Source organism: Fundulus heteroclitus, chromosome 14 (assembly GCF_011125445.2).
Source record: "Fundulus heteroclitus isolate FHET01 chromosome 14, MU-UCD_Fhet_4.1, whole genome shotgun sequence".
In the NCBI taxonomy this organism is placed as follows: domain Eukaryota; kingdom Metazoa; phylum Chordata; class Actinopteri; order Cyprinodontiformes; family Fundulidae; genus Fundulus; species Fundulus heteroclitus.
In genome coordinates, this window is record NC_046374.1 from 11214816 (window position 1) to 11242334 (window position 27519).

At 39.7% G+C, this 27519-nt stretch overlaps 1 protein-coding gene across 1 annotated transcript in view; it reads left to right on the top strand.

Annotated features, from left to right (window-relative positions):
• Positions 1-2125: 2125 nt before the first annotated feature.
• tnfsf10l (TNF superfamily member 10, like) overlaps positions 2126-27519 on the top strand; it is an 84518-nt gene continuing 59124 nt past the window's right edge. The window contains exon 1 of the mRNA XM_036146278.1: positions 2126-2682. Within this exon, the coding sequence (XP_036002171.1) occupies positions 2419-2682 (264 nt within the window). The 5' untranslated portion in view covers positions 2126-2418. The remainder of the gene's footprint in view (positions 2683-27519) is intronic.

A 27519-nucleotide genomic window follows, 5' to 3' on the forward strand; every position in this document is an offset into this window, starting at 1 on the left:
AATTTGACACCTAGAAGATATATTTGAGGTGGAGTACAAAAAAACTGTATGGTTTCCATTTATCATTGGGCTCTTGACTCTGAAGGTGTGCCTAATGAATACTGTCTGTAGTTGACTTTTTTTGGCAAGACATTTATCTGGCAGCAAACACTTCAGAGAGTACAATTTTATTTATTCTATGTTTTATTTTATTTGAGATTGGACAGTGCATGTTAATTAACATGAGTTAACATGAGTCACCTCCAGTGACTGCAGGTCTGATTATCCAGGAGCCTTTCAGTGATCTACTGAAGGTTCTAAGTGTCGTAATACTCCTGATGTTCGGAGGAACAGTGTTCCAGATTTGTAAAGTATACAGCAGTGAAGCACACCACAGAGGAGTTAAAAAAAAAAAAAAGATTTTCTAAACCCAAAGCCTGGTTAGATGCCATTTCAGTGTTTCCCCTAGAAATGTTGTCATGGAGGGGTGGGGAGTGTCATCATTCTCATATTTGTTTTAGACAAACTATCTCGGTATTTTGAAGTAATCGGGGCAAAACGTGAAATAAACGCGTTTACAAAACGCAGAAACATTTACCAAGGCAGATAAAAATATGTTGTGACTCTGAGCACTCTCTCTCCTGGCGGGAGTGTGAGTTCACCCGGTTGTCCTGCGCACCGCGCTCAGTCTACGCGGACATTTTAAACTTCATAGTTGAGCGCACTTATTGGCTAATTCTTGTGACAACTTCCAACATTTTCGACAGCAGAAAATGGCTCCTGTTTCATCACTTACTGTGCTGCTGCTGGATAAGACACATTGCTCCCTCAACCTCCTTTGCACTTTGTAAATAGGTATTATAAAAACAAGTAATTATAAATTGTGGACCACGACATCTCTGCCTCTGCATCAATCCTTCCACATCCCACGTACTCCCACCGCACAAGGCCAGCCTTTGTGACACTAACATAGACAGGAGTCCTGGATCAGTGCTTCTGTGTTCTTAAATTCACCACGAATTATACCTGCAACAAAAAATGAGGCCATCTGTAAAAAAAAAAAAAAAAAAAAAATATGAGAGCTGAAGCAGAACTGGACCCTGCCTCATAGGAATGACCCAAAACATACCAGCAAATCCACAAAGGTTTTGGAGAGAATTAAGAAAATGAAACTCCAGTCTCCAGTCAAAATCCAGATTTTGATCTCATTGGGATGCCGTGGTGGGTGAACCTGAAACAAGCTGTGAGAGCAAGAAACCTCTCAGATAGCTCAGAGCAGAAAGTGAGGAGTGGGGTAAACTCTCCTCATGCCGGTGTCAGAGGCTGACAGATGACTAGCTAATTCAACCAAAGGGAGGTAACACTGGCTGTTAGGAGGAGGGTGCCCTAACCTTCCCCTTAATATGAACGGAATTTTTTTAGTTTTATGGCTTGTCTAATGAATTAAAAAAGGAATATTTTATGATGTTCATCTGTAATTAAACCAGTTTCTTTCCAGATGTTAAAAGATGAGATTAAACAGCACCATGGGAATATTAATAAATAAATATTGATTATTTGATTATTTATTGGGCGTTTTGTGTGATTGTATTGGATGAAAATTGAATTTTTTCCATGAAACAAACTGATGTGAAAATGGGAATGCCTTCAGCCTGTTCCATCATGTTTTTTAACTGCATCATGAGGTCCTTTAAGAGGACAGCGCCCTCTGGCAGATCAGACTGGAACTGAGTGAAAACTCAACCACAAACGGACACGCACAATAAGAAGACACATTGGGGTTACTTCTTTTCTTTTGAAAAAAAAAGAGTCTATTCTTAATAGAAACCTTCTATTTGACTAGAAGGAAGCTATTTTCTGTCATCGCAAGTGGAATATAAATGAGTAAAACTGAGATTTTTTTCAATGACGAGTATTAATGAATAAAGCAGGTCTTCGGGTTTTTTATATCCACTGTCCCACTTTTCCTGTTATTTATGTGTTTTGGCATTGCGTGGCATTAGAATCCCGTGCCCTGAGTCTCGCTGAAACAAAAAGTAAAGTGTGTTTGTGCGTGCGCGCGCGCATGTGTGTGCGTGCGTGTATGTGTGTGCGCGCGCGCATTCCTCCACAGCTCCAGGGTGATGAAGAGGTTAAGCCTGCCCCTACGCTCTGCGCTCTCTCGGTTTTCAGCCCACCAGCCCAGCTGCCTCCTCCAATCCAACTTCATACAGCAGCTGAGCTGAGAGCTGAGCAGACATGGACCCATCCACGCTTTAACTTTCGCGGCTGTCCGCTCTGGCTTTTCCTGCCCTGCGCTGAGCTCCCAGTGTGAAAGCTCCACTGGCTGGCGGCCGCGGACGCATGGGAATCTAACTTTTTCACCCCCCCCCCCTCCACTCTTCCAGCTTTCCCTCAGTCCGTCACTTTCTATTGAGGCTATTGTTGTTTCCAGGCTTCATGCTCCCCTCATGCGTCGGGAAAGCCATGGCCACTCCAAGCGCACAGCCACACCACCACCACCAACAGAACCAGGATTACTTCAGATCGGTGAGCAGCGAGTCCACCACCTACATGATGGTCCCCACGGGCTCTCCCAGCGGGACCGCGCGCCGAGAGGCGCCGTCCAAGATGTGGCTGGCCATGGTGGTGATTGTGGTGGTGGTCTTGCAGATTGCCTCCACCACTGGGCTCTTTGTCTACCTGAACATGTCAATATCACAGGTAAGTGCTGCCTCACACATGCGTTTTACGCACATTTTATAGTTTATGTACAATGTATAGTTATATACATATATGTAATAATAATGTATAATGTAATAATACTAATAAAAAAAATATATATATATATATATATATATATATATATATACGGTATATATATATATATATATATATATATATATATATATATATATATATATATATATATATATATACGGTATATATATAACTGTTCCTGATTGGCCCATTTTTATCCCTATAGACATATATTAAATGTGTGCTTAGCTCTGACCCCAGTTTCAGACATGCTGTGTTTTTAATGGCTACGTCAAACTTGAATTTTTGAGGTTTTCTCTGATTGATCAGTGGATGGAGGTTGTGGCACAGTTCTCCCCTAGTTTGTTTTTTTTATATGTACATGTTGGTCGCTTTCACAGCGAGGTCTCTGTTGTGTAGTGGGCCAACTCTGCATCTTTGATGTGGGGGATCTGGGTTCAAATCCTGGTTGTGTCAGGAAGGGCATCCAGTGTTACAATAAAACGAAATGAAACAAAACTAGTCAAGTTGGCAACCATAAAAGATTGGCATCTTAAAAAGACGCACAGGAGCTTCCAGAGTGCATCTTTGCCTGCTCGGTGTGCTGCAGACCGCCTCTGACACTGGGCTTGTGGCCCACATCATAGGTAGCAGCTGTTCCCCACTTGCTTTAAAAGTGGACCTTTTAGAAATCTAAATTGTTGGAGAAATACACAGGGATTACGCATAAAACAGGTATGGAAAACCGAGGGCTTGTTTTCACAACCTTAATTTTAAATATGTTCCACGTTAAAACGTTTATCGTCAGGGGCATAATAGATTACAGGGGAGAACGTTTTTTTGGCCTGGTTCTCCCATGCGTTTTGATTTCTCGGACGCTCTCGGGGAAGAGGCATCTTTGCCAGATCGGCCTTGTCAAACAGCACAATTCTAGAGGCAGTCCCGAGTGGAAGAGGCTGCTGCCTCTTTTCCTCTGTCAGCTGGGTTCATTGAGCAAAAATGAGTTCAGCCTTGTGCATGAAAGGAGGGGAAGGGGAGCATATTGGAGCCATTTGGGCAAGCGGAGGCTGCGGCGTGGAGCTGCTCTTTAAGGAGGTTGCAGATGTTGTGCGCAGAGGTGAAAAATAAGGGTCAGTAATGGAGGTGGTTCAGACTCCGGGGCTTTTGATAAATGTATGTCTTATCTTATGAAATCACTATATGAGCAATGTGTCTGCAGTTTGTATCTCTTAGCTGTAAAACATTCCGCTTGAAAAGGCACATGTGATCCTTCATTGTGGACGAGTTCTTTCAGAAGTAAGCTCAGACTAGTCCAACAGCGCTGCCTCTTTCGCCGCTGCAGGTAATGAAAGCGAAAGTCATTAGAAGCAAAATCAGAAGAAATCTGTTGCTCGCTGACTCACAGCAAGGGAGGGGAATTGTATTTTTTAGCCAGCGTTTGCTTTGTTACTGTTCGGTGGACTTCTTCAGACTCATCAAATGGGAGAGATCATTCACTTACTGACTCATAATATTATCAAGCAACTCCATTGCTGCCTCCTTCCTCTTTCTATTTCCAATATAAAGTAATCAGATTGCGGCGCTGGCGCAAGCATGAAGAAGCATCTGCTGTCGCTAGGTTGACTTTCAGATAGAGGTAGAGCGAGGTTTCTGATGTTCTCCAAGAAAGGTATACAGTGTATATGCAGTGTATATCACCTTTTTTCACATCTTGCCATGTTACGACCACAAACTTCAATGTATTTGCCTGGATTTTATCCATCCATCCATCCATCCATTTTCCGAACCGCTTTATTTTAAAAAAATCTGAAAAGTGTGGCATGCATTTTTATTCAGTCCACCCGAATCAGCACTTAGTTAAACCACTTTTTGTTGAAATTGCAGCTGCTAAATGTCTGAGCTGTGTCTCCCTTCACCTTTGCACATCTTGAGCCTGAAAGTTATACTAAATCCTTGAGAAATATCTCAGGCTCAATCAGACTTTTTCAGAGCATCTCAGAGCAAGTTTCAAGCCTCGTCACACATTTTCTACTAGATTTAGGCTTGGCCTTTCAATGAACCATTCTAATACATGACTATGCATTGATATGGATTATCCGATTGTAGCTCTGGCTGTAAGTTTCGGGTGGTTGTCCTGCTGGAAGGTGAAACCTCCACCCTAGTCTCAAAACAGGTTTTCTTCTAGGATTGCCCTATATTTAGCTTAAGTCTTCTCCTCTCTCTTCCTTTTGTCACAAATTCTTCGACATGCACGTAGGACAGCTTAAAGCAGACTGAAAAACTTGGGCTAGCTTATTTGTCAGTGTGTGATGTGGAAATTAAAAACTTTGTTAATGAAAGATTTTCTTCCCTGTTGCATAGTCCAGCGTGCGTCACGGTTTGCCTCTTGTTCTGCCCTGTGGTCATTACAGAGAACGTTCAGCCCTGCGAACGCATCCTTCACACTCTCCCGCTGTACGTGTGTGAAAAAGAAAACATCCAAACAATATCCATCTGTGATATTATGACATTGGCCAGAGCTTGTATGTCAAACCGGTCTAGCATTACGTCCTTATTTGATGTTTTTCTTCCAAGCGGCCTGACTTGATTGTGTTCTTTGGAAGCCAGAGTCCAAGGATTTTTCATGCATTTTATGTCCATTTTCGAAGGAGTGTTATTTGTTGGTCTGTTCGTCGACTTACCTCTGACCTGAGAAACTTCAGCAGAACAAGGCTTCTAAAATTCAGAGATGAACCGGGGTTCACGTGTACGCACACAACAGGAAGAAACCCATTTAATTTTAAAGGGGATCTTTAGACACCTTGTTTTTTTGCCCGATCCCTTTTGGTGTCCTCCGTTTACCATCCAACCTCTTGCCTGTCCATCCATCCGTCTTTCTCGTTGTTCATCCGTCTATGTGTTTGTATGTCCACTGTAGAAATAGCTGCCATACATTCATCCTGAGCGTTTTTATTTATACTTTAGAACTTTGAGTCAGGAAAAATTTAAAACACCTGTAGGAACGGGCGCAAGGGGTAGAGCAGGCAACCCTTGTTTGGAGGCCTCAATCTTCGATGCGGTCGTCCAGGGTTCAAGTCCCAGCCCGTGGACCTTTGCCGCCTCTCTTTCCGCTTCTCTCAACCCAATTTCCTGTCAGCTTACTGTCAAATAAAGCCCTCTAGTGCCCCCCCCCCACCCCCAAATAAACAAACTGTAAGAACCCTAAGTTGTAATCATACATACATTTTAACAATCTGTTTTCATCTGTATTGTAATATTAATATTAGTGTCAGTATACTGTGCCCATTGTCTTTATCCGCACCCTGATGCAAAAAAATGTGATTTCATTCTGTCTTTTTTTTTTTTTTTTTGAAACCTGAGAGGAAACAGCACATGCATTTACTTTAAAACAGGCTGAAGTAATGTTTCTGGTTTTAAATCAGCCCAGCGGTTAAATAAGTGAGTGTTAAAAGGAGGACATCTGTTTCATTCCAAACAACTTGATTCATCGCTCCATTCTTCCGACACATCCGAGGTGGCAAGAAGCTGGATGAGGCAGTAGAGACATTAGATGGAGAGACTTAATGAAAAACACGGGGCCGTGTGTGTCTGTGCATGTGGAGGGGGGGAATCCCCTGGTTCCCATGTGAGGTCCGGCTATTTTTAATCTGGAAACAGGCCCTTTCTTTTGCTTTGCGGCGGACTTAACAGGCCATGCCAGGCTGCTTTTGGGGACAAAAGGCATGCGGGACAATAAACATTGTACGGGGGAGGAATTCTCTGGAGGTTCGGCATTCACATTGAAAACAAACAAACAGGTGCATACGCTGAGGTTCGAGGTGAGCGTTCGCTGTTGCTGGATGAAGCAAAACATCAAAGCCAGGCACAGATAATAAACTCTGCAGGCGCATCCAGACATATGCATATGGGCAGCCTTCCCAATACATGACCATAAATAGAAACAACATGAAAGATTACTTCCCCCCCCCCCCTTTTTCCTAGTATTTTAAACTATCACTGCTCGCTGAATTACACAATCATTTTTCTTAACATTGTTACATAAAGACAAGAAATGGGATCCTACACATCTGGTGAGATAACTTTGTTGAAGGAAGGAAATTGCATTAGAGCAGTAAATCACAACCAGAAGTAAACTACTAAGTAATGTAATGCTTTACTGTGTCTAAAAAAAACTTTTATCATATCAGGAGGTTTCTCTGATGTTGGATAAGTTCAAAAGCATTATTCCAGAGTAAGGCTGTCATAAACAACTTAAAGGGGACTAATGTATTTTGACCAGAAAACACAAAAAAGATTCATCTTCAAATAAAGCCAAATACGCCCAGCGTTCATCTTGATAGTGTTTATTTAGTCCTTTTTTAGCACCGGGCCCGATCAGCAGACATAAACATTGTTGTCCATTGGCCAGCAGTACCTCAGAACTATCAGAAAGATAGCAACACAGAAATAAAATATAATAAGCCAACGGGGCGCAATCATTTAATCAGAAAACCTTTCTCTGCAACCAGAGTGAGCTACTGGAATAGAAATGTATAAAGTTGCAGTACGTGACTTGGCCCCTTTAAATACACCCCAATGCATCAATGCCTCGTATAAACACCTTTCTTAAGTCAGAAAACTCAGTTGTCATAATTTTGTATAGCTTCTCTCTGGTCTACTCCTCTACTGACTTTCACTCTGTCATTCGTATGTATTTTCTTTTCTTTCTTTTTGTTACCAATAACAGTATTGCCAGTCTTGAAAATGTTTTTTCCAATTCTTATAGAAACTGGAAAGGAGTCCTGGTCATTTCTTCTCTGTCGCCATTTGGTACCTTTGAAGTTTTGTTAGCCAATTTTGTCAGATAATAAATGGTCCTGCCTACTGCAGAGAATCTTGTTTTGATTTTGGATCAATTTATACCTGTTAGAGGGACATTTTGCAACCTCTTAGATAACCTATAATGTAGCTTTCTGTATTCTACTCCGAAGTCTATTACAAGTAATTAATAGTTAAATATCTACCAGTTGAGGTTTCTCAGTTGTTTTGTTTTGATCAAGGGCCATCGTTTGTTAGTTTTACCACAACCACCAAGGCCACACTGGAATCAGAACTAAAACAACTGGATGGTAGAGTGCTACATAGTTATTCAATAACATTTAATTACTTTTTTACTACTCCTTTTTCTGACTTTTTTCCATAACTCATGAAAATACTTCACTGCTGTGAAAAATAAACTGATTCTCCGTGGATAATTCAAACATAATTATCAAACAGAGTAGCATGGCGCATAAGACAATGGAAGAAACCAGCAATGAGATATGACAACCAGGCAGCTTACATACAGGGGAGGTGCAAGGAAAAACATGACAACAACGGTGGGAGTAATCAGGTGAGAAATGAGAAACAGCTGAGCTCAATGAAGGCAGCAGAGAATAGAGGGGGAGCGAATAATGAGCAGAGGGAAACAGAGAAGAAAAACAGAAATAGTTCAAAATATACTAAGAAAGAACTAAAAACCTAAACCACAAATGCATGAACTAAAATCACATAAACTAAAAGAATATGAACAGGAAAGAACAGAAACCCAAAAGCACAAATACCAAAGCATAATAAGCGTAAGGGAATAGCTAAAGAAGGTATGATCCAGGAACTTAACAGCAAAGTGATAGTAAAAATACAAACACAAAAGAAAAATAGTTGGTACTTCCTACCAAAACAAATCTTTAAAAAAAACAAATCACACATAAGATATGAGCAATTAAAGTGTTCAAACCTCAACATTATTGCTGTAATCCACAATGTGGAGACCGAAGTAAAGTGAGCTCTCTCACTATCCTCTTTGGCATCTTTTTATAACTAAGAAATACCATCTCGATTGAACATTAAGCTACAGAAACCTGCACTTTCATTGCCATGAAGCCGCTTATCAGAGTGTCTTGTTTTGCTTCTCGTGTCAGCTATAAAACTTAATAGATGTCCACATTTGATAACTTCCTGGAACTGTTGATCCTCTAGATTTGTGCTTGGTGCTCCAAATGAAAACAATAATGTTTGGAACCTCAGATTTACTCCAAATGTTTTTGTAGAAGCAGGTTATAGTTATATTACAGGGAGTGTGTGTAACTCCTTCCTTTTTCACATCACTGCTCCTCTTTGTTATTGTTTGGGTTCACTGATAGGCGCTGACTCACCCTCACACGCAACAACACACTCGGCGAGTGCGCCAATGTGCGTGCGTGTGTGTGTGTGAGGTCCGGTTCACACTGTTTTCTCTTACTTCGGAGGTTGTTGCGAGGGGGCACATGGATGCGTGTGGTCCGTGCAGCCCAAAAGGCTGGGCAATTTGTCATCTTTCTTCTGTGTTAGCATGATTTAAGTGCGTGCTTCTGGGGATTTGGTCTTTGTTATGAGCAAACAGAGGGGAAAATTAGGACAAACCCATCGAAATACTGAGCGGTTTCATGCTTGCAAGGTGCCTGCAGACGCATAGGCGTCGGGTTTAGAATCACATCAGATTAGAGGTTGGATTAGGGGTTAGTAGTGTGGAACTACAAGCTCAGAGAGTTTATAGAGGGGCATCTGTGTTTTTCTTTGTTTACATTAGTGCTCGGCATTGAGGACGTCCTAAATTTTGAATTCGATCTTCAGTTTTTTCCTACAGTTCTGATATAAACTCTGTCCACTCTCAAAAGGTCATGTAAGGATCTTTTGGACAGAGCAACACATCATAGATTAGATCATGTCCCGCTTTCTGCCAAATGTGACCTCAGCTCGGCCCACGATTGCCAGGAAAGGATGGAGGAGTCACGCAAAACTAGACTGAGAATCAGCAACCACATAAAATAGTAAAGAGATAGTTTGATAGCAAAGCTTCTAAGTCACTTTTAGTGTCAGAAAATCGCTTGTTGAAAGTAAGGAAGATAATCATCTATGCTCTGCAGATAGAGATCTCAAAGGAAGCCACACATTGACTGAAGAAGCCATCTGGCTTTTCTGTTACAAAAACAGATGGAGCCTTTTCTGTGATTTATTTGTGTAGTAACAAAGTGGGTTGGCCTGCAGCTAAGAGATGGGTTACTTACTATAAATACTTATTACTCGATATTGAGGACCGCTAGGGATGGTTACCCTGCCACATGGCACCCAACGTCAACGTCCGTCCACACAGACGACGGGGCCGAGAAGGAGGGGACTTCCTCTGGCTTTGGTGGGCTGAGCCTGGTTGATCACCAAGAACCAAGGCTCAACCACCAGCTGTTCTCCAGGGCTGCTTCTTCAAGGGTTTGGTTATTAAAACAACTCGCTGAAACAGGCTCGCTTGGGAAGATGGTTGGGATCAACCTTTCCAACATAGAGCTGCAAAGACAAACCCCTCTGTGAGCTGCTTTTGGACATTAATAAATCACAAGTCAAACAAATGGTATCCAGTAAACATGAACTTCCAGAAATCCCTCACTTACCAATCAGTGGAGTTTTAATGGAAATCAGGAGAGTCAGTATTGAGATTTATGCAACAACGGCATGGGATATAACCCATTCTAAACACATTGGTGACACATGATATCTTATCATTTTTGACCTATTGTTCAGGCATCATTTCTATGGAAAAAAGTTACCCTTAGCTGAAATTCAGTGATCTGTTTTGTCAGAACGGCTTGGTTGGTTGCACATACTTTTCCATCTTTAAGTCAGCCGATTAGGGTCTATGAAGACTTTTCTCAGTGTCTCAGAGGTAAAACAGATTGACTGCCAACCCCCATGCCATTTCAGTCCTTTTGGAAAGTACACAAAGACGTCGATAATGCATCTAAGCACTGGCTTAAAGTGTTTTGTGAAAGAGGCTCTAGAGATGTGGCGATGATCTAGGACCAAGACTGCTGCTCCCTTTGGAAGATTATCGGGCTAATCCAACTTTAAGGAAGAAGTCCATCTCTCTTGGCCTGGGGCTGCCTTGAGACCCCCCGGGGTGACCTGCAGATTCAGAGAGATGTCCTGGACCCTCCTGGACCCATTTTTTATCTTTATCCCAAACTCAGACAAGCAGAACCCACTGAAGGAGTGGATGCATGCTAACTTAGGTGTACTCTGTTATCCTTTACAAACAAAACTGCCTTGATTTGTGCCATGGGTGGTGGGAAACACATTGGTGCATCCTTACCCCAACTTGTGGTGCTGCTGGCAGCACATTACTATCAGGTGTTGGTAAAAAATTTGCATCCTTGTATATCGAGAGTAGTACTATTGAGACTCATAATACTAGAGCAACAGCCAAAGAATACAGCCCATGCAGTACATGTTGACTGTAAAGGTCGTCATGGCCAAATTTGTATCGTATAGAAATTTGGTTGAAAAAAACAGAACAATTATATAAATTAATTTAAAAGTGGGTATTGTAAAGTGATACTAAAAATAGTTAGCATTTGAATATGCAAGAGGTCCATTGCCAATTATCCCTCTAGACTGAGATGTGCTCATTTAAATAATGGTTGTCTTACCAAAAATGCATGCATTCATGTTGAAAAGCTGCATTACTGTATAAATTTATGGGAAAGAGAGTGCGTGTGGTTGGAGGACAGTGAAACCTTTCCTTTCGTAATAAAAATTAGCCAACAATTTGGAGCAAAATAAAATCTTTTACTCCAAATATTTAGATTTAATTCAGAGCCACTAATAACTAATCCCCCTACACTACAATCTGTGGCCAAAGTACACATTTCACTCTCTCTCCCCCTCTCTCTGTCTTTTGTCCTGTCCCCCCTGTAGTCTCTATGTGTTATGATTAAGTGTCCACATCAGAGAATCGAGTTACAGTCAGTTTTGGGGCTAAAGGGTGGGACGGATTTTTCAGGAGTGACGCAAAAACTTTTAACATTTATTTTGTCAGGCAGATGTCTAACAGGCACTAATGATATGGCATGTAAAGAGAACCGTAGTATGATGAAAACAAGAGTATGATAAAAAAAAAGAGGATTAAATACAAAGACCTGTCTCAGGAAAGTGAACAGTAGATCCATTTGGGTTCATTTTGTGTCATGTCTTTGCTTCCTAAATTAAAATATCATGGCCACAAAGGATCTCATTTTGGCTAAAAGTACACAAACAATTCAACTTTTTGGCTCAGTAAAATTCCAAAATCATACAATTTCAACCTCAAAAACAAAATTCTTCCCCAACTTTTCGGTCTGTACTGTACGAGAAACAACCCAGTGTTCTGGCACAGACCTACAGGCATGCTCCCTGTTTTCGTAGCCAGGCCGTTTGGATGAGGATAAAACGGAAATCAGGGATCAGAAGGAAGAAGAGTGGAAAGAGAAGAGAGGGAGTTTGGAGCAGAAACAGGACCTGGGAGTTAAAACAGTCAGAGCAGTGACAGAGGAGGAAGGTGGAAGGGTTTAAATACCTGAAGTCCTTATTTCAGCTCACTAAATAATATCCTTTAAAAAATTGGGTGTCCTTGAACATCTTATGTGTATTTTGTGATGCCCACTCCTTGTTTATTAAAAAAATATGGTCCATAACTTTTAGTCCATAACTTTTAGTCCATAATACCTGTCTAAATTTAGCCTAAAAAAGACTGTGTCATGCTTGTTTAACCAGTTTAATCAACCCTGAAACATTTAGACAAAAGATCTCGCAAAGCACTATCTAGTTTGGAGATCCATCAAGTATTAACTATCGAGTCTGTAATAAGAAGATAAGGGATTTTGGCTTGATGCCCTGTATCAATCTGTATCTATGTCTAGGAAGCAAGTTTTATAATTATTTTATCATCTTTTGAAAGATGCCTGTCTAATTTTCAGAGACAAAGTTCGTGGTTGAAGGGAAACAATTTTAAATGGCAATTTGCCATGAGTAATCTTAAGCTTAACTGGTTCCTTAGAAGTCCATATTTAAATGGGGATTCTTCTAAAATCAATTATTATAATTTTTTTATTCAAACCGTGAAAAGATTTTCAACATTATTTCCAAAACACTGTTTTTTTGTTTGTTTCTTTGACGTCTGTTTATTCTTTTCTCGAATATCCTTTTTGTCATGCTGGTCAAAATTGGGTCGATTTGAAAGGCTTATTTTTGAGTTGAGCTCAGTAGGAGTTAATTATGAAGACAAGGAGCATGTTGATAAAGTGTTGGATCTTTCATCTACAAAAGAATGTACTAAGGCTACCCAACAAGTTGAAGCATGAATCCTTTAGTTGATCTATGGTCAGATCAACAAATAATTGTAAGAAGACAGTACTTTGGGAATCAGGTTTTTTGTTGTTGTAGCATCTCCATGTGAAAGTTTTGTTTTTTTGTTTTTTTCTTTGTAAAAGTCAGTAAGGAGTAACTGCAGAGCTGTGGGGGCGTTCCGACTGTGGGGGCGTTCCGACTGTGGGGGCGTTCCGACTGTGGGGGCGTTCCGACTGGGGGCGTTCCGACAGAGCGGCCATCTTAGGTCAGACCAAGGTGCAGTCAGTCAGACACAATACAAGTCAATTCAGGAAAATGTACTTTATGTTTTCAGACACTGAATCCGGTGAATTCTCACCCGTTTTCCAGATAAATCAACTGACTGAAAACGTCACCCCTTTAGGGGCTACATAGGACCAATTGATTGAATTAAATGATTGTCTAACTTAATAAATTATTTCGAATTTGTATTGAAAGTAAGCAAACTTCCAGAGCTCCGTCCGAGGATGCCCGATTTTTGCTCCGCTTATGGGTGCGCAAATAAAAGGACACTAGGACACTTGTTTTTTATTAAACAAACCATACATTGAAAAATATTGCAGAGTTACACAAAAGCATCCGAACCTTTCGTCCGTTGAAAGGCAGGTGACAGTCCGGATTTTGAATGCCCCACACGCATATTTGTCCTTCTTTTTCAGGCTTTATGCTAGGAAGCGGATTTTTTTTTTCCAACTTTGCCTGGCTCCATGCAGCAAAATGTCCAATCGCCTACTCGCTCGGATCTGGTTTTTACCTGTGATTACATGTAATCAATACGCTGCGCTGCAGCTGTGTGACAGAAGCAGCGCTGTCAACTCTGCCTCTGTATGCTTTCTTTTTTTTTCTACAGTCGCTGGTAAATTTCGTGAGTTTTTTTTTTTTTTTAGCTTTATTTTTGAACGTGCAGTCGCATATTTGGGGTGTTTCTCCAGTAGAAGCCCTTATCCTGACAGGACAGAATTCTATCGGCTACTACATGTAATAGTCATAATAGTCCTCGCGCTGTTGCTTTCTCCTGACACCGCGAGCCGGTTAATATCTGTCTGCATACAACGCCGTTATTATTACAAATCACATGTGGTCCCTAGGTAAAACTAATACCCTGCGATAGGGATTTTTTTCGTCGGGACGGATTTTTTCAGCGGGACGGACATCTTTCGTCCGTCCCGCTGAATGAAGGAGATGGAGGGAAAAAACATATGTATTAAATATGGCAAATCAACGAACCAATCAGCGTTGGCGTGTGGGCGTTCCGACAGTGTGGGCGTTCCGACAGTGGGGGCGTTCCGACAGTGGGGGCGTTCTTACGCTCTGCAGTTATACCCTTCTCGTAAAAGTAGGTGAACTGATCGACTTCTGTGCGGAGGCAGCAAGACCTTTTAAATCCTTCACTGTCCTCCACCAAGCATGCAAGACTAAACAAACTTAGCTCGGAAAATCCTCACATATTTGTATTCTTTGACATCATTTTCACAATGTTTCTGTCATCACCTTTGCGGTCGGTCTTTCCTGTCCAGTTGGCCGCTTTCTGCTGATAAAAGAGAAGCGCACAACGCAATCTTTAAATACAAACTTTCACTACAGCTCCCCGTGGATTGAAAAGCCCGCTGAGAAAAAGTTGTCAAAGTTACAACAACAGATGAGGTTAAAAAAAAAGTCAAACAGCAGAAAAATTCCCATAAATCACAGAACGGTGGAGGTTTAATGAAGGATTCAAGCCGAATTGGAAGAACGATGTACAGAGCGGGTCGGGCTGAGGATTAACTGTAAAGTCTAACAGAACAGGAGAGCTGTGAGCTGCTGTGTATCATACAGCGTAACTTAGGACAGAAAGCCACCACACAGAGTACTAAATATGTAAAACTTTGGTTAAGCTAGCTTATTAACGCAGTGTATGTGTGTTCTCGTGTCGGAATGCTCATTAGGATGTAACCACAGCTGTGTTTGTGGGTGCCAGCAGCTGATAATGTGCCTTATCACTGTGTTTGCTCAGTTAACAGGGTAATAAAGTGCTGATAAAGGCTCTTCGTTAGATCCCTGTTTGCAAACGCTGCAAACACACTTATAATACACCCTGTAGCATGTAGCTATTGATGCTGCATATATTGTTATGCATTTGCAAGTTTTTAAGCATTTTTAAACCTTAGAGCTGATAATCAACTTTGTTCACAGTTACAAAAAAAGCTGAATTTAGCTGGTTTAACTAGTCAGGCTAGCTTCATGGGCAGTTCCTGCAGTTGGCTGCTTAACAGATTTACCGCTCATAGCTTGCTAATATTAGCTTTAAAACAATGTTATTTTGAAAGTGATACATGCAGCGCTCATTTTCCACGCCGTGACTATCCATTTCTTCCTCAACAAGACAAGCATTGACAAAGAGCCACATTTGTCTTTGTTGTAATAAAAGGAAAAGTGTTAGGGCCTTCTTTCAGCCAGCAGACCGGCAGTGTGCAGCAACCAGTTTTCCATTCCAGCACTTTTTCTTACAGGTCACTGAATAATATCATAGGATTAGCATGATGGAAAATCGCAGCGTATTTGAAACTGTTCCATTTTTGTTCTCATGTCAGAATATTCATTAGCATGCGAACACAGCTGTGTTTACACACCTATGCTAGCAACCGATAATTAGAAATGGGGCAGCTAAAGCTGCTAAAATGTTATGTTACATCGCATAACCGCTGTCAATTTCGCTAATCTTTTTACACGTCTGGCAGTAAAATTAGGCTTTTAATTATTAAATGCTTGTTATACTTGAGTATTTTCAGTCAACTAAGCTGATATTTATGTCAGAGATAAATCTTAGGTTATAAAGTCAAGTCTTAAAAATAACTGCTGATAATTGTCCTTAGTGTTTATATTTACTGTTGACTTTAAGGGAAGTTACAAAGCAGATTCTCATGACCAAAAGCGAAAGATATTTGGAAACTAAGGACAAGTTACCCATATATCACACATTGTAGTCAGTCATTTAGAGCAGTTTAAATATAAGCTGTGTTTATCTATGCTTTTATATAGTTTTGATTGTTGTTTATATTTGTGTCAGTAAAGTGGTTGACAGAACTCAGAGCTATTGAAGCTCCAATCAGGTAACCAGGGCTAAATACTGAAAAACTGGAAATTTTAATCTGAATCAACAAGCAGAGTGTGCACTAATGCACTTTGTTTGGGGTTTAGTAATGATTATAAAACACTTAGGGACATATGCTTTGATGCAGGTGTAGGGAGAATCTTATTATTCATTCATTTTCTGCTGATTTCCAAACTACTACCACTATAAAGGTACCGGAAATATTTTAGTTTTCTTTTTGATCTGTTGGATTTAATTGAGTTTGTGTCACTTTTAGTTTTTAGAAACAGATCTGAATGAGACTTGAAAGGAAATTAGAAAGTGATACGGGCCTCCATAGAAATATTTCAATTAATTTTGTTGCTGTTGTAGGGCATTTAAAAGAAGATTAGAAAACTACCAATTGCATCTTAAAATAATAGATTTCTTAATGAAAACCAAACCTATTTTAGCATTTCTTTGGTTGGGGCCAAATAGGTTCATATAAACAAGAATAAATAATCCTTGAAGTAGCCATAAAATCTTCCTTAAACAAAGATCCTAACAAATCTCAGATCCTAACAAATCTCACAATCTCCAATGAAGTAACTTGAATTGCCAATAAAGTACAAAGCTAAAGGCTTTTCCATGCCTTTTAAAGTCCTTTGGCCTAAATACTGTCAACAATCAGTGGAGAGATTTCAGAAAAGTAGGTCAAGCAAGATGACTAATGAAACTCACCGAACCTGAGAGTTTGGTGGAAGAAAATGACTAAATCCTGCTTGGATAAGTGTTTACATTAACTACAATACTTGCCAAAATGGGTTTAAGAAACAACAGACATTACTGCAAATCTTTGTCTTAAGGCCTTATAAGCTTATATGATTCTAAGAAGTGGGCACGTCAAAAAATATCTAAAAAAAGACTGTCTAAAATATTAAAGAAATGCATCATCTTTAACTTTTCTCTGGAGATTAATTTACTGAGACAGTCTAATGACATTTCTTTATTTTAATGCTTCAAGAAACAGATGGAAATTATTGTTTAATGCACAAAGTGGAGAACTTTGATGTCCGTGTGGACCTCCTACAATGAAATGTAGCTCAGCCCATCCGTCCATTTTCACAGACCTCGCTGTACTCATCCACATGGCCTTCATCTTGTGGTAACCATTCCCATTCTTACTATAAACATATCATATGCAAGGAGTGGGAAAAGAAGCTGCTTCTCTTTGCTGGAAAGTCTAAAACTGAACCACAACTAAAGCTGTTCCCTTGCAAAAAAAAAAAAAAGTCATGTATTTTATTTTAAAAAAATAGTTATTCTCTCAGCTTTTAAATGATTCTCACAAAAAGTGTTTCAGATGAGAACAGAAAAGAATTTAAACAAAGTGTTTTATGTTTTTTTCCACAACCAAGTAGGAAAATAAATCCCTAACAATATTTATATTTTGTTTTTTTCTCAAAAATCTGTTTAAATTCCTCTCAGACAGTACGTGTCCACAAGCAATTTCTCATTCTAATTCTGAAGCTAGCATTTTACTCTGAACTCATTTCTAAGAGCTCCCTGTCCACCTGTCAGGTCTCATAAATGTAACAATTAAACAACCAATGGAAGCTTTTCTGTCTAATCTCTCTGAAATCTCTCCTCTGACTCTTGTCCAACGTCCATGAGTTTCCTTCCTGAACCGTAATGTTGGCTTCATCCCTCGCCTTGACTATAAACAACGTCGTGGTTTGGACTTTTAACGAAAGCCACTTCTAACCCCATACGCGCTTTAAGTGGACAAAAGAAAAGATTAAAACGCTGATTACTGTTGTTCCACTTTCGCAAAAAACGCCAGACTGAAGCAACTTTTGGCCTCGTGTCTCTTGAAATAACTCATCTTTAGGAGCTTCTAAGCTGCTTGGACATGCAGGAACATAAGTCATCCGTAAATCAACCTTTGAGTACACATTTGGCTCCGTGTGCAGCTGCCGAATGGAAAACCGTAATAATAGCTTTGGGGGGGAAAAAGGTTAGTAAGTCAAAACTTCCCTTCAGGCCTTGAATTTAAAGCAATGTTGTCGTTTTTGTTAAATTTCTTTGCCTGTTAAATGCTGTCGGCGAGAAGGGCTGAGGGAACAGACGTAAAACTCTACATCACAGGATTTTAGCCCTGACGCGTTGGTCCTTCAGGAAATGATGTTGCAAACAGTACTGGTCCCATAACTGATTACGTTGTCTACAAATCGCTGTTCAGTGTTTGATTTTTGGGCTGATTTGAATCTTTGTTTGTTTTTTCACATCCAAATCAATGGCGTAATTCCTTCCAGACATTCGAAGAAGCCTACAAGACGCATACTGTACTAGTTATGAGAAAAGCACAGAAGTCTTGTTTCCAGAAACGGATACATGAATGTCTCGGCCTTTGTGACCTGGATTTTTTAAGAACTCACCATATATTTATGAAAACAAGCTTCCGGTTTCAGATTGGAGCTTTAGAAATATTACAAGCATGGCGCCCAAATAAGAAACCTCTAGGCTTTTAAGCATGTACCTACATGTTTACTAAAATAGTTACATTGATCTTTGCTTAGGGAGGGTTCTAAATAAAAACATCATGCTTTTCTGACATATTTTTGTAAAAGTTAGATGAAAGATAAAAGCCATTCAGCCTTAAACTCCAAAATGTTCTTGGGTAATTGAAACGTTTCCCCCTGAAAGGAGCAGTTCGGAGTTTTTTTTTCTCCAAGTAAAGCTCAGTTATAATGTTATAAGCAGTTTGTATGTTACCTGCAGAAGATAACGCATGGGATTTTCATTCATTGTAAGACCCTGACCCAAGAAAAAAAAACGGAAATCCTCAATACATGCAAGTTAATATGAGCACCAGGTAATGAACCTTTAAACTGTCTTCTTAAAGTGCGGACAGTAAGTTGCTTGGAGGTCAGTGATTATGAAGGTAGGAGGTGATGCGCCACCAATGATGTCTTTGTGTAAAACTTACGCAGAGAACAGAACATGTAAGAGTTTCCAGTTCAAGTAACGACCTAATAGAAAAGAAAAGCAGTGGAAAAACCAATTAGATTTGCTTTCACTAAAACCATGGTAATGTTTTTGCTTTTTACAACACATCACTCTCCTGTCAGACAGTTATCAAACACGAAACACTTGGCATGTTTTGGTTTAGTGGTATGTTTTCCACACAGGAAGAGCACTGCCTCCTACAATACAAGCTAAAGGTTTGGAAGCAATATATCAAATTTGTACATACCATACCATACCATACCAGCTTTATTTATAAAGCACTTTAAAACAACCACAGTTGATACAAAGTGCTGTACAATCCAAAAACACAACAAAATAAAAATAATTATAATTAAAAGTAGTTTAAAAACAAAGACATACACTTTAAACTAGATCTCGCTGGTGTTGAAAGCCAAGTTAAATAGATGGGTTTTAAGACGAGCTTTAAAAGTGGACAGAGAAGGGGCCTTCTCTGTCCACTTCTCTGTCTTCTCTGTCTAATAAAATATCATTTATTAGAATATTTGTTTACTGTATTTGTCAGGTATTTGTATTTTTAAGTATCCTCCTTTGGTTGTAAGGACAGGATGACATAAATATGATATTAAAACTGATTTATTTTTTGATGTTGCACTGAAGTTGCTAGTTCTGCAAATCTTCTAGGCTCTACTTTTCTTTTGTTAACATTTATGGCGCGATTGTCTGGTAACAGCAATGTAAACTGCAAGGTAAATTAAGGAAGATGGTGCATATTAGTGTTAACAAAATGACAGTAAATACATTAGAAACACCCATGAAACTATCCATGAAAGCCCGAGGTTGCTTCCACACGTTTGGCCTGTAGTATACCTCCATTTCCCATGTAAATAATTATTGGCATCTCTGTAGACAACTGTCCAATGCAAACACTGCCACAGTTTGCAGATTCATGAGATAGACTTCACATAAGATAGACTTTCAAGGTCCAAAAAGCCACATCTGATTTCTTTGTGTTGTTAGTTTTTGCTTTCAGGCCCAGTTATTCTGGATTTATGTTAAATACAGACAGTAAGAAGGTTTTATACTCTGTGTGAGATATCTACCGCTAATAACTAACTTTTATCAGAACCTAGCATCAAAAACCGTGGACAACCCCTGCAATGTCGTGTCTTTCACAAGATACCAGGAAATGCTTCCAGCTGTGTTCTCGGCATTGACCATCTCATTTAGACAAAAATCCATGAACTGGAATAACTTCGCTTTGAGGCCTTGGATTCTCGGAACAATAAAGGCAACTGCATAATAATGACAACAAATCCCTTTTGACTCTCAAACAGGTTCTCTTGGCCTATAAGAGTTGACAAAAGTTGGCCGCTTCAGTCGTGTTCAGCACCTCATGAAATATTTTAGATGTTTCTCAGCCATCCGTACAATAACCGGTCGAGTCGCATAGCAAAGCTACAGCACATCAACAAATAACAGCTGTGGAGAAGACGCCTTGAGCGCTGTCACAGTAGTGTGGCTTTGAGTCGAAATTCAATAAATGGATCTACTTTCTATCAAATCCATCTGGAATAATACGAGTCATGGGCGAAATGAAAAACACATTTAGGTTATAATTGTTCATCAATCTTTTTTCTTTGGGGGTGGGGGGGGGGACCTGATGAGAAGAATCCTTTCCAGAGTTTTCCATCATCCAGACGTATTCCATAATAATCTCAAATAGTGAACCTTTAATTTGCAGAAATTATTTTAAATAAGGATAAAGTGTAGGCATGAACAGGTATCAGATGCTGATCACATTTCATCGTAAAGGAAGTTGTAGTCGTTTCCTTCCCGACTTGGTGGCATTTACTGTAGAACATTTTGTACCAGTATGAACACCCGATGACTTCGACATATTTCCCATTCTACTCAATGTCTGCTGTAGAGAAATGTGCTTGTAGGATTTTAACAAACTTTACCTACCAGCAGGAGATCACCACAGGGTCTTGATCTATCAAATTTCCAAGTGTCAGTTGACTAAAATGGGGATCAGAACCAAAAGATATTCAAATAAAATGCAATGTTAAAAATTTAGGTGTAAAGTTACAGCAGAATTAAACAATGAGATTTCTTCATATTTTGCCATTTATCATAATTCATGAAAAATGTTTAACAACAAGTAAACTTGCATCCCTTAAATTAAGTGCATGGATACAAAATGGCAATACCAAAATAGACAAAATGGTCATAATTAGGTACCAAATACCAAATCAAATTGGGGAAGGAGAGAATTGAGCTCAATAACACATTCCAAGACCAACTATAATAATGTACTGTAAATAATCTGCATTACTGTTTTACTTTGTTAGTATGACATTTGTTTTCAATATATATTTCTTCAAATACAAGGGTCAGGAATCATAATATTCCTATCCTTGTAGGCCATCAATTACTCAACACTATATAAGGATTTTCTAAAGTCAAATAAAAAGTATAATGACACTGATAAGACAGACAATAACTAAAAACCCTCAAAAGTCTTAGGAGACAGGACAAACATTGATAGGAGGATAGTGCAGAAAGGCAACAATTCCGATAAAGGCGATTAAAATAGGAGAGTTTAAGAAGAGGCCTGAGAGGTGAAACAATTCTGTGGTCCTAGTTTTCATACCCAAACAGCGGACCATTGGAAAGATTGTAGAGAAGGTCACACATGATGCCATTTGCTCTCTGAAGACATTGGCTCAGGAAAATGCCCCCCCCCCCTCCTAATATTTCCTCAGCTCTGTAAACCACCCTCAAAAGGGCATTCATTGTTAAAAAGTATTGCCAAATGCTGTGGTCTCCAAAGGGTACCCTTTGATTTGCAAGTGTATTTTTTTGCCTTACAAGTGCCAGCTGTGTCCTCCGTACGTCCAAGTTTATTTTTCTGCAATACTTTCTATCCTCACCACATGTCGGGCATAAACCCAGGCAAGTTCCCTGAAAGGTTTTCAAGTGGAAGATGGTTCAAGAATGCTATCAGGTTTAATCTCCACATCTGTCATCCGAGTGTACGTAAACACAACACAGACCTTCTGCAAAGATCTCAGCTGGAATGCGAAAGGTAGAGCGAGAACTCCCCGGAGTCCACTGAAGGTTTATTGTGGCTGACACTGACATCTCCCTCTTGTTAGCAAGGCAGGCTGACAGGCCGACAGGCTGTTCTCCTCACACAAACACAGCGTTTGCCATTCCAGTGTCCATTACCCAAGTGTCCATTTCTCTTTGCCTTCTCCTTTCGTTTCAACAATGTTTTCTAACCGTGCTGAAGAAAAATAATTAACTTTAGGTTTCTGACGTGGTTCCAGTTTCGTTTTTTGCTTTAATTTATGCCTTCTTAAAGGCACACATATAGGCCTTTCTTGAGTCATTGCTTTCGCACCACATCCATGCGTAACCACATGTACAGGACATGCCCAGCCCACCCACAAACCTCTTCTGCCACATCCACCGTGTCATTGGGTGAGATGAAATTTTTTTTTGCTTAAGATTAATATGAGGCTGTTCATCAATGAAACAGATTCAGGTGTTGTGTGCTACAAATAATAAGAGATGCTGTTTAGCTAGTTTTGTACTAGCGTCTGATGTTATGGATCGGATATTGTTCCGATCTCTTATCAGAGTATTTATTTATTTTACTTTTTTGTTGAATCACCAACCGTAAGAATATAGAGTGACTTAAGAATAAAAATATGCAATCATGTATGTTTAGTGAATGATAATTTAATCAGTATTGGAAGGCTCACTGTGATTAGTGTGTGATCCACAAAGCTTTTTAAGAACCGTTGAGCTTTTAGCCTTTTAGCCAACTATCTCGACAGTTCCAAATGGTCTGCGTACACGCGCTTTGTAATTTTACCGAATTAAATCAACTATCTAGGAAGCACATATGGACAGCTTACTGGAAGATTGCATTCTGTCTGACTTGACTTATTTGTTTTGGAAGTGTTGGGATCCTTGAAAGATAAATCAAGCGAAACCATGGTCGCCCCGAGCATTTCTTCTGCTGTGTGTGAGCACAGGTGGCAGAGGGGAATTGGAAAGTCCTGACCTCATTTCATCTCTCTTTCATTTTGCCATTTTCCGTTTCTTCTACTTTCTTTTTTTTCTATCCACCATTGCTTGAATTATATCAGGGACCAGAAATTCAGCTCATGAAGAAAACCTGACATTAATTGTAGCTGAGGTAGAGAAAAACTTGCCGTAAACTCAGAGGGAGCCACGCTGTCTGTATCTTTATCTCCACGAATCTTAGCAGCTCCTTTTTCCCCAAACAGTGACATTCTTAATTGTGTAAGGCAAGAAGGAAGTTAAAACAGAAATAAAGACACAGCAGGCAGGCCCACCCTTCTTTTGTCCGTCTTTAAACTCGCTGTAAATTGGAAGAAATCCAAAGGGGCAAAAACTCACAAAGAAAGGTCATCGTTCCTACTTGCACGAGCAGGGAGTGGTTTTCTGCTGTCTCGCTGCGGGGTTGTGTATGCTGTCACGAAAATTACCTCATGCAAAGCTCGCCTGCGCGGTTAGCACAAAAAGGATTGCATGACTTGGCTTTGTGCTTCGCAGGTGAAACAATCGACTAAGAGCACTCCACAGGTCTCAGAAGCACATGGCTGTGAGTTGACGTTCGGCATTCCTCGTGACAAAAGCAAACTTCCAGCAAGCCCACAAAAGACACAAAGGAAGCACCCAACTCAGCTAATTTCACGACCGCCTTGGAGCTTCGGCTTGTTGTTGAGGGTTCAAAGCATGTGCGGACCATATGAAGAGTCTTAATGTGTAGGCTGGAGAAGAATCAACACCTGAAAGCTATGTTTAAAAACTATAAAATCCAGCTATTCGGTGGGATTGAAACGCTGGAATTTATTAGTAACCCTACAATCTAAGCAAAGCACACAAAATCAACGAACAAAAGCTTTGACTCCTGCAAAACTGTAACAGCCGCTATAAAATTGCAACAGCACAACACTATGACTGGTAGGAAGGTAGGAATGTTTTATTTGCTTCACTCTGCCTTGCACACAAGGCCATTATGTGACTCCCATCTGTGTCTAATTCTATGTAATTTTCCTTTGAATTCTCATGCTTACACATATTATTGTACCATAATCATGCTTAGAGAAGAAAAACATCCCTTTTGATTACAAAATTACTCTGAAAACTCCAATCAGAGCAACTTTTTATGTTGACTCCATCAACTAAACTTGCTCCCATTTAGGTCGTTAAAGCAAAAATGAACCTTATGAAGGACTTTGGTTATGTAATAGTCAAATTAAAGTTGAAAGAAAGAATTTATTGACAATAAACACAGTAACTGTGCTGTGTGTGATCCTCATGTAAGCTATTTTAATTGAATTAAAATTAAATCATTTTCTTTAATGCAACATCAGCAATCTTATTCCACTATACTGAAAATGAAAGCAAATTTAATGGCATGGCACGGTCCCTCCTTTGAAATCTTGAAGTCTAGTGGTGTAGATAACGCAATCTTTTCCCAAAGACTAAGTAAAAGTAGGGATTTTTACATTTAAAAACAGATTCTGCTGCGTGTCAGCAAAGTTAGGCGTAAGAGTATTTGTTATGTGTCTCATTGAATTAGTCATGGACTTGTAACCTGACTAGTTTCACTTTCAATTCATCTTATCAGAGCAAAGTTTTGAGAAAAAGGGTCTTTACCTAGACAGAGTCTAAAGACAAGCATTTTTGGGCTTATATTTCTTTAACCAGGGGAATTTTACAAAGACCAAACACCCTCGGAAACAGAGGAAAAATAAGTGAGTCACTGGGAAGTGGAGGATCGGTTTTGGGGTTTTTAATCACCTTCAGGCCAGGGTTGGGGCTTTCTTGAGTTTCCAGACTTAAGGATGAATTTAATATGGTGTCCAAAACGATGAGTCAGCAACAATAAGCACTATAAGCATGTTTTGCTCATTCAAGAATTCACGTCTTTTACTTACTTGCTTTGTTACCTAAGCAGGTGACTTGTGCACATCAGAGGCAAACCCAGCACTCATGCAGTTGCATGAACCCGGTGTTTTCTATATCCCTACGCTGTTATTAACGGGTTTGGGTCGAAGCAAAGCAGAAAGTGCTTGCTTTGATTGCTCCTCTGCATGACAGATGGCTGAGAAAGCTGACGGTCATTAAACATATAACAGGGATAAATCAGTTGCCAACAACAAATAAATCAATGTCGACCTCTCACTGGCTGTCTGCCAAAAACACACAGAAGCCCTGAAGGGATGATAAAGTAGGAAAAACATAAACTTATATGGGCAAGCCCGTACACACACAGGCATCTGCAGTTAAATGCCTACAATGACTCATTTTAGCCCATGACCATGCAACATGTGTGATTATCTGAGGCCAGACTTGTCAGGCAAACAAATCACTTTTCTTGCTTACAGGAAGATAATAATAATAATACGCTGCAAGTTCTAATCAAGGATTTGGTCCAATTTAACTAGTTGTTGCTAACTATGGCTGCAAAGGTTATAAACGAGCAGCACTTTCTTTGAAAGAGTCCAGCATGTCTTTTTTTCCCCCATGGTTCATTACAGCCAATGCCATACATGCTAATAAAAGCCCTGGAACATGCAGAGCACTTCCATTGACTTGAATTGTAGGCATTAAATCCTTTGTAGCTTTAATCTGTGTTTACGTCACTCAGTCCGATGCTTGTTCAGTATCATAGATTTTTTTTTCCCCCATCTAGCTAACTTTGGGCTTGTTTTGTTTTACTGCGAGGAACTGTTCTCATTTCTTTTTCCATTTGAAAAAAAATAAATCTCCACACAAACATGGACTCGGGCCCCGTCCACACAAAGACGTGTTTGGTTGCATCCGACAAACATTTTAGTCTGATAGGGGGTCCCGTCCGGAAGAAGCGGCCGCGAAACTGACAACATTTGAAACCGGCTCCCAGAGTGGGAAAGTTTGACGCCCCTATCCTTATAACTGGCTTCAAAGTGGCGTGTTTGTGCAGGCGAGCCCTCATAGACTCTGCCTCACCCCCAGCACGTAAACGCTTACACAAGCAACAACAATGGTGGACTTCAGAGTTATAGTTTGGTTTCAGACACTGTTCAATTTATTGTGGATTTTACAACAACACATTTTACTTTTCTGCTGCATTTGTGTGGACCACTTTGTCAACGGTCCACATAGACGGCTCTTTTCTCTCTCCTGCATTTGTTGTTTTCGCCCTGTCCTTCCTCCTTCTTTACTTCTGTGGCAATGTTACTGTGCCACTCACTGGTGTGGCATAGGTATTACATCGCCTGTTACAAGTCTTCCAGTTTGGTGCGGTTTCATCGTTACACTCAAACCTTTCTGTGCCAATACAGTAGTAGCCTCCCTCACTACATCCACACGTCATTCAAAGAATCACTGGATATTAGTCAATCAACATAGTATGCATTATCGGCATGTCAAAAACAAATGGAAAAGGATTCTGACCAAAGCCATCAATTAGTCCCAAACAATTACAGCTTTTTTATTTCACGTTTCTTGGCTGGTCTAGAATCATTATTAATTTTTTTTTAATCATTATTGTGATTTCTAGTAGATGCCTCACAAAATGAATTAGTAAGCTATGATATTCTTGTTTTCTCAGATTCTAAGCCGATAATGTTCCAGTGCATACATATTTTTTAAAATCTTTATTTAGGACACTGATTTATTTATTTATTTTTAACAAAAGCACTTTTTACAAATGAATAAGCTGCTAATGCAGTTGCCACATTACTGATAAGCATAAGGCTACAAAGATAAAGGGATAACGTGAAAATTTTTAGGTGAGGTTACCTGATTTATGTCATAAAAAGATGAAGTATATCGCTGAAAGCTTTTAAAAACACAAATGAGGCTAACAGCTATTTGGATTGCCAGCATTCTTTTTTAAATTTGATTTTAGCTATTTTGAAAACAACTAAAATTGAAAATGGTCATAACCAGGATATACAGCACTATGTTAGAGGATATTGAACTCCTACTTTCAAAAGAGACTGTGCCCCTCACCCTATGTGATATGTTGGGAAAAGCCCAGGAACTATTTTGTACCACTGAAAATCTGATGCAAGACTGAAAAGTTTACTTATATGAACGAAGAAGTTCCTGCTAATCAGGCAGATTGATATAGCCAGCAGACTCAAGCACTGTAAAATCCACACCATTCTACTGAGGAAACAGAAAAAAATGTAATGGTCTCCTGTGAAGGCAAAGATGTTTAATGTTAACTTAGATAATATTGTATTCTAAGGATACAATTGAACCATATTTAGTTTTGAGTAGCGATGATTTGCTAAAATCAGTTAAAATGAGGCGGTCCTTCTGTCTCACTGTTAAACCTTTCACTGCTCTAAGGATGTCTTCAACTTCCTACAAAGTATATCCGTTTACTACCGGTAAGGGATCAGCTTTGCAGAACCTTACTCTAACATACTGAAAAGGTTTAAGCCCCTGCAAAAGAATGAGGGTGTCTCAGGCTCAACAGGATGGGAGAAGTCTAAGAGAAACTATTGAGTTTAAGGAAAAACCTGCCAGTT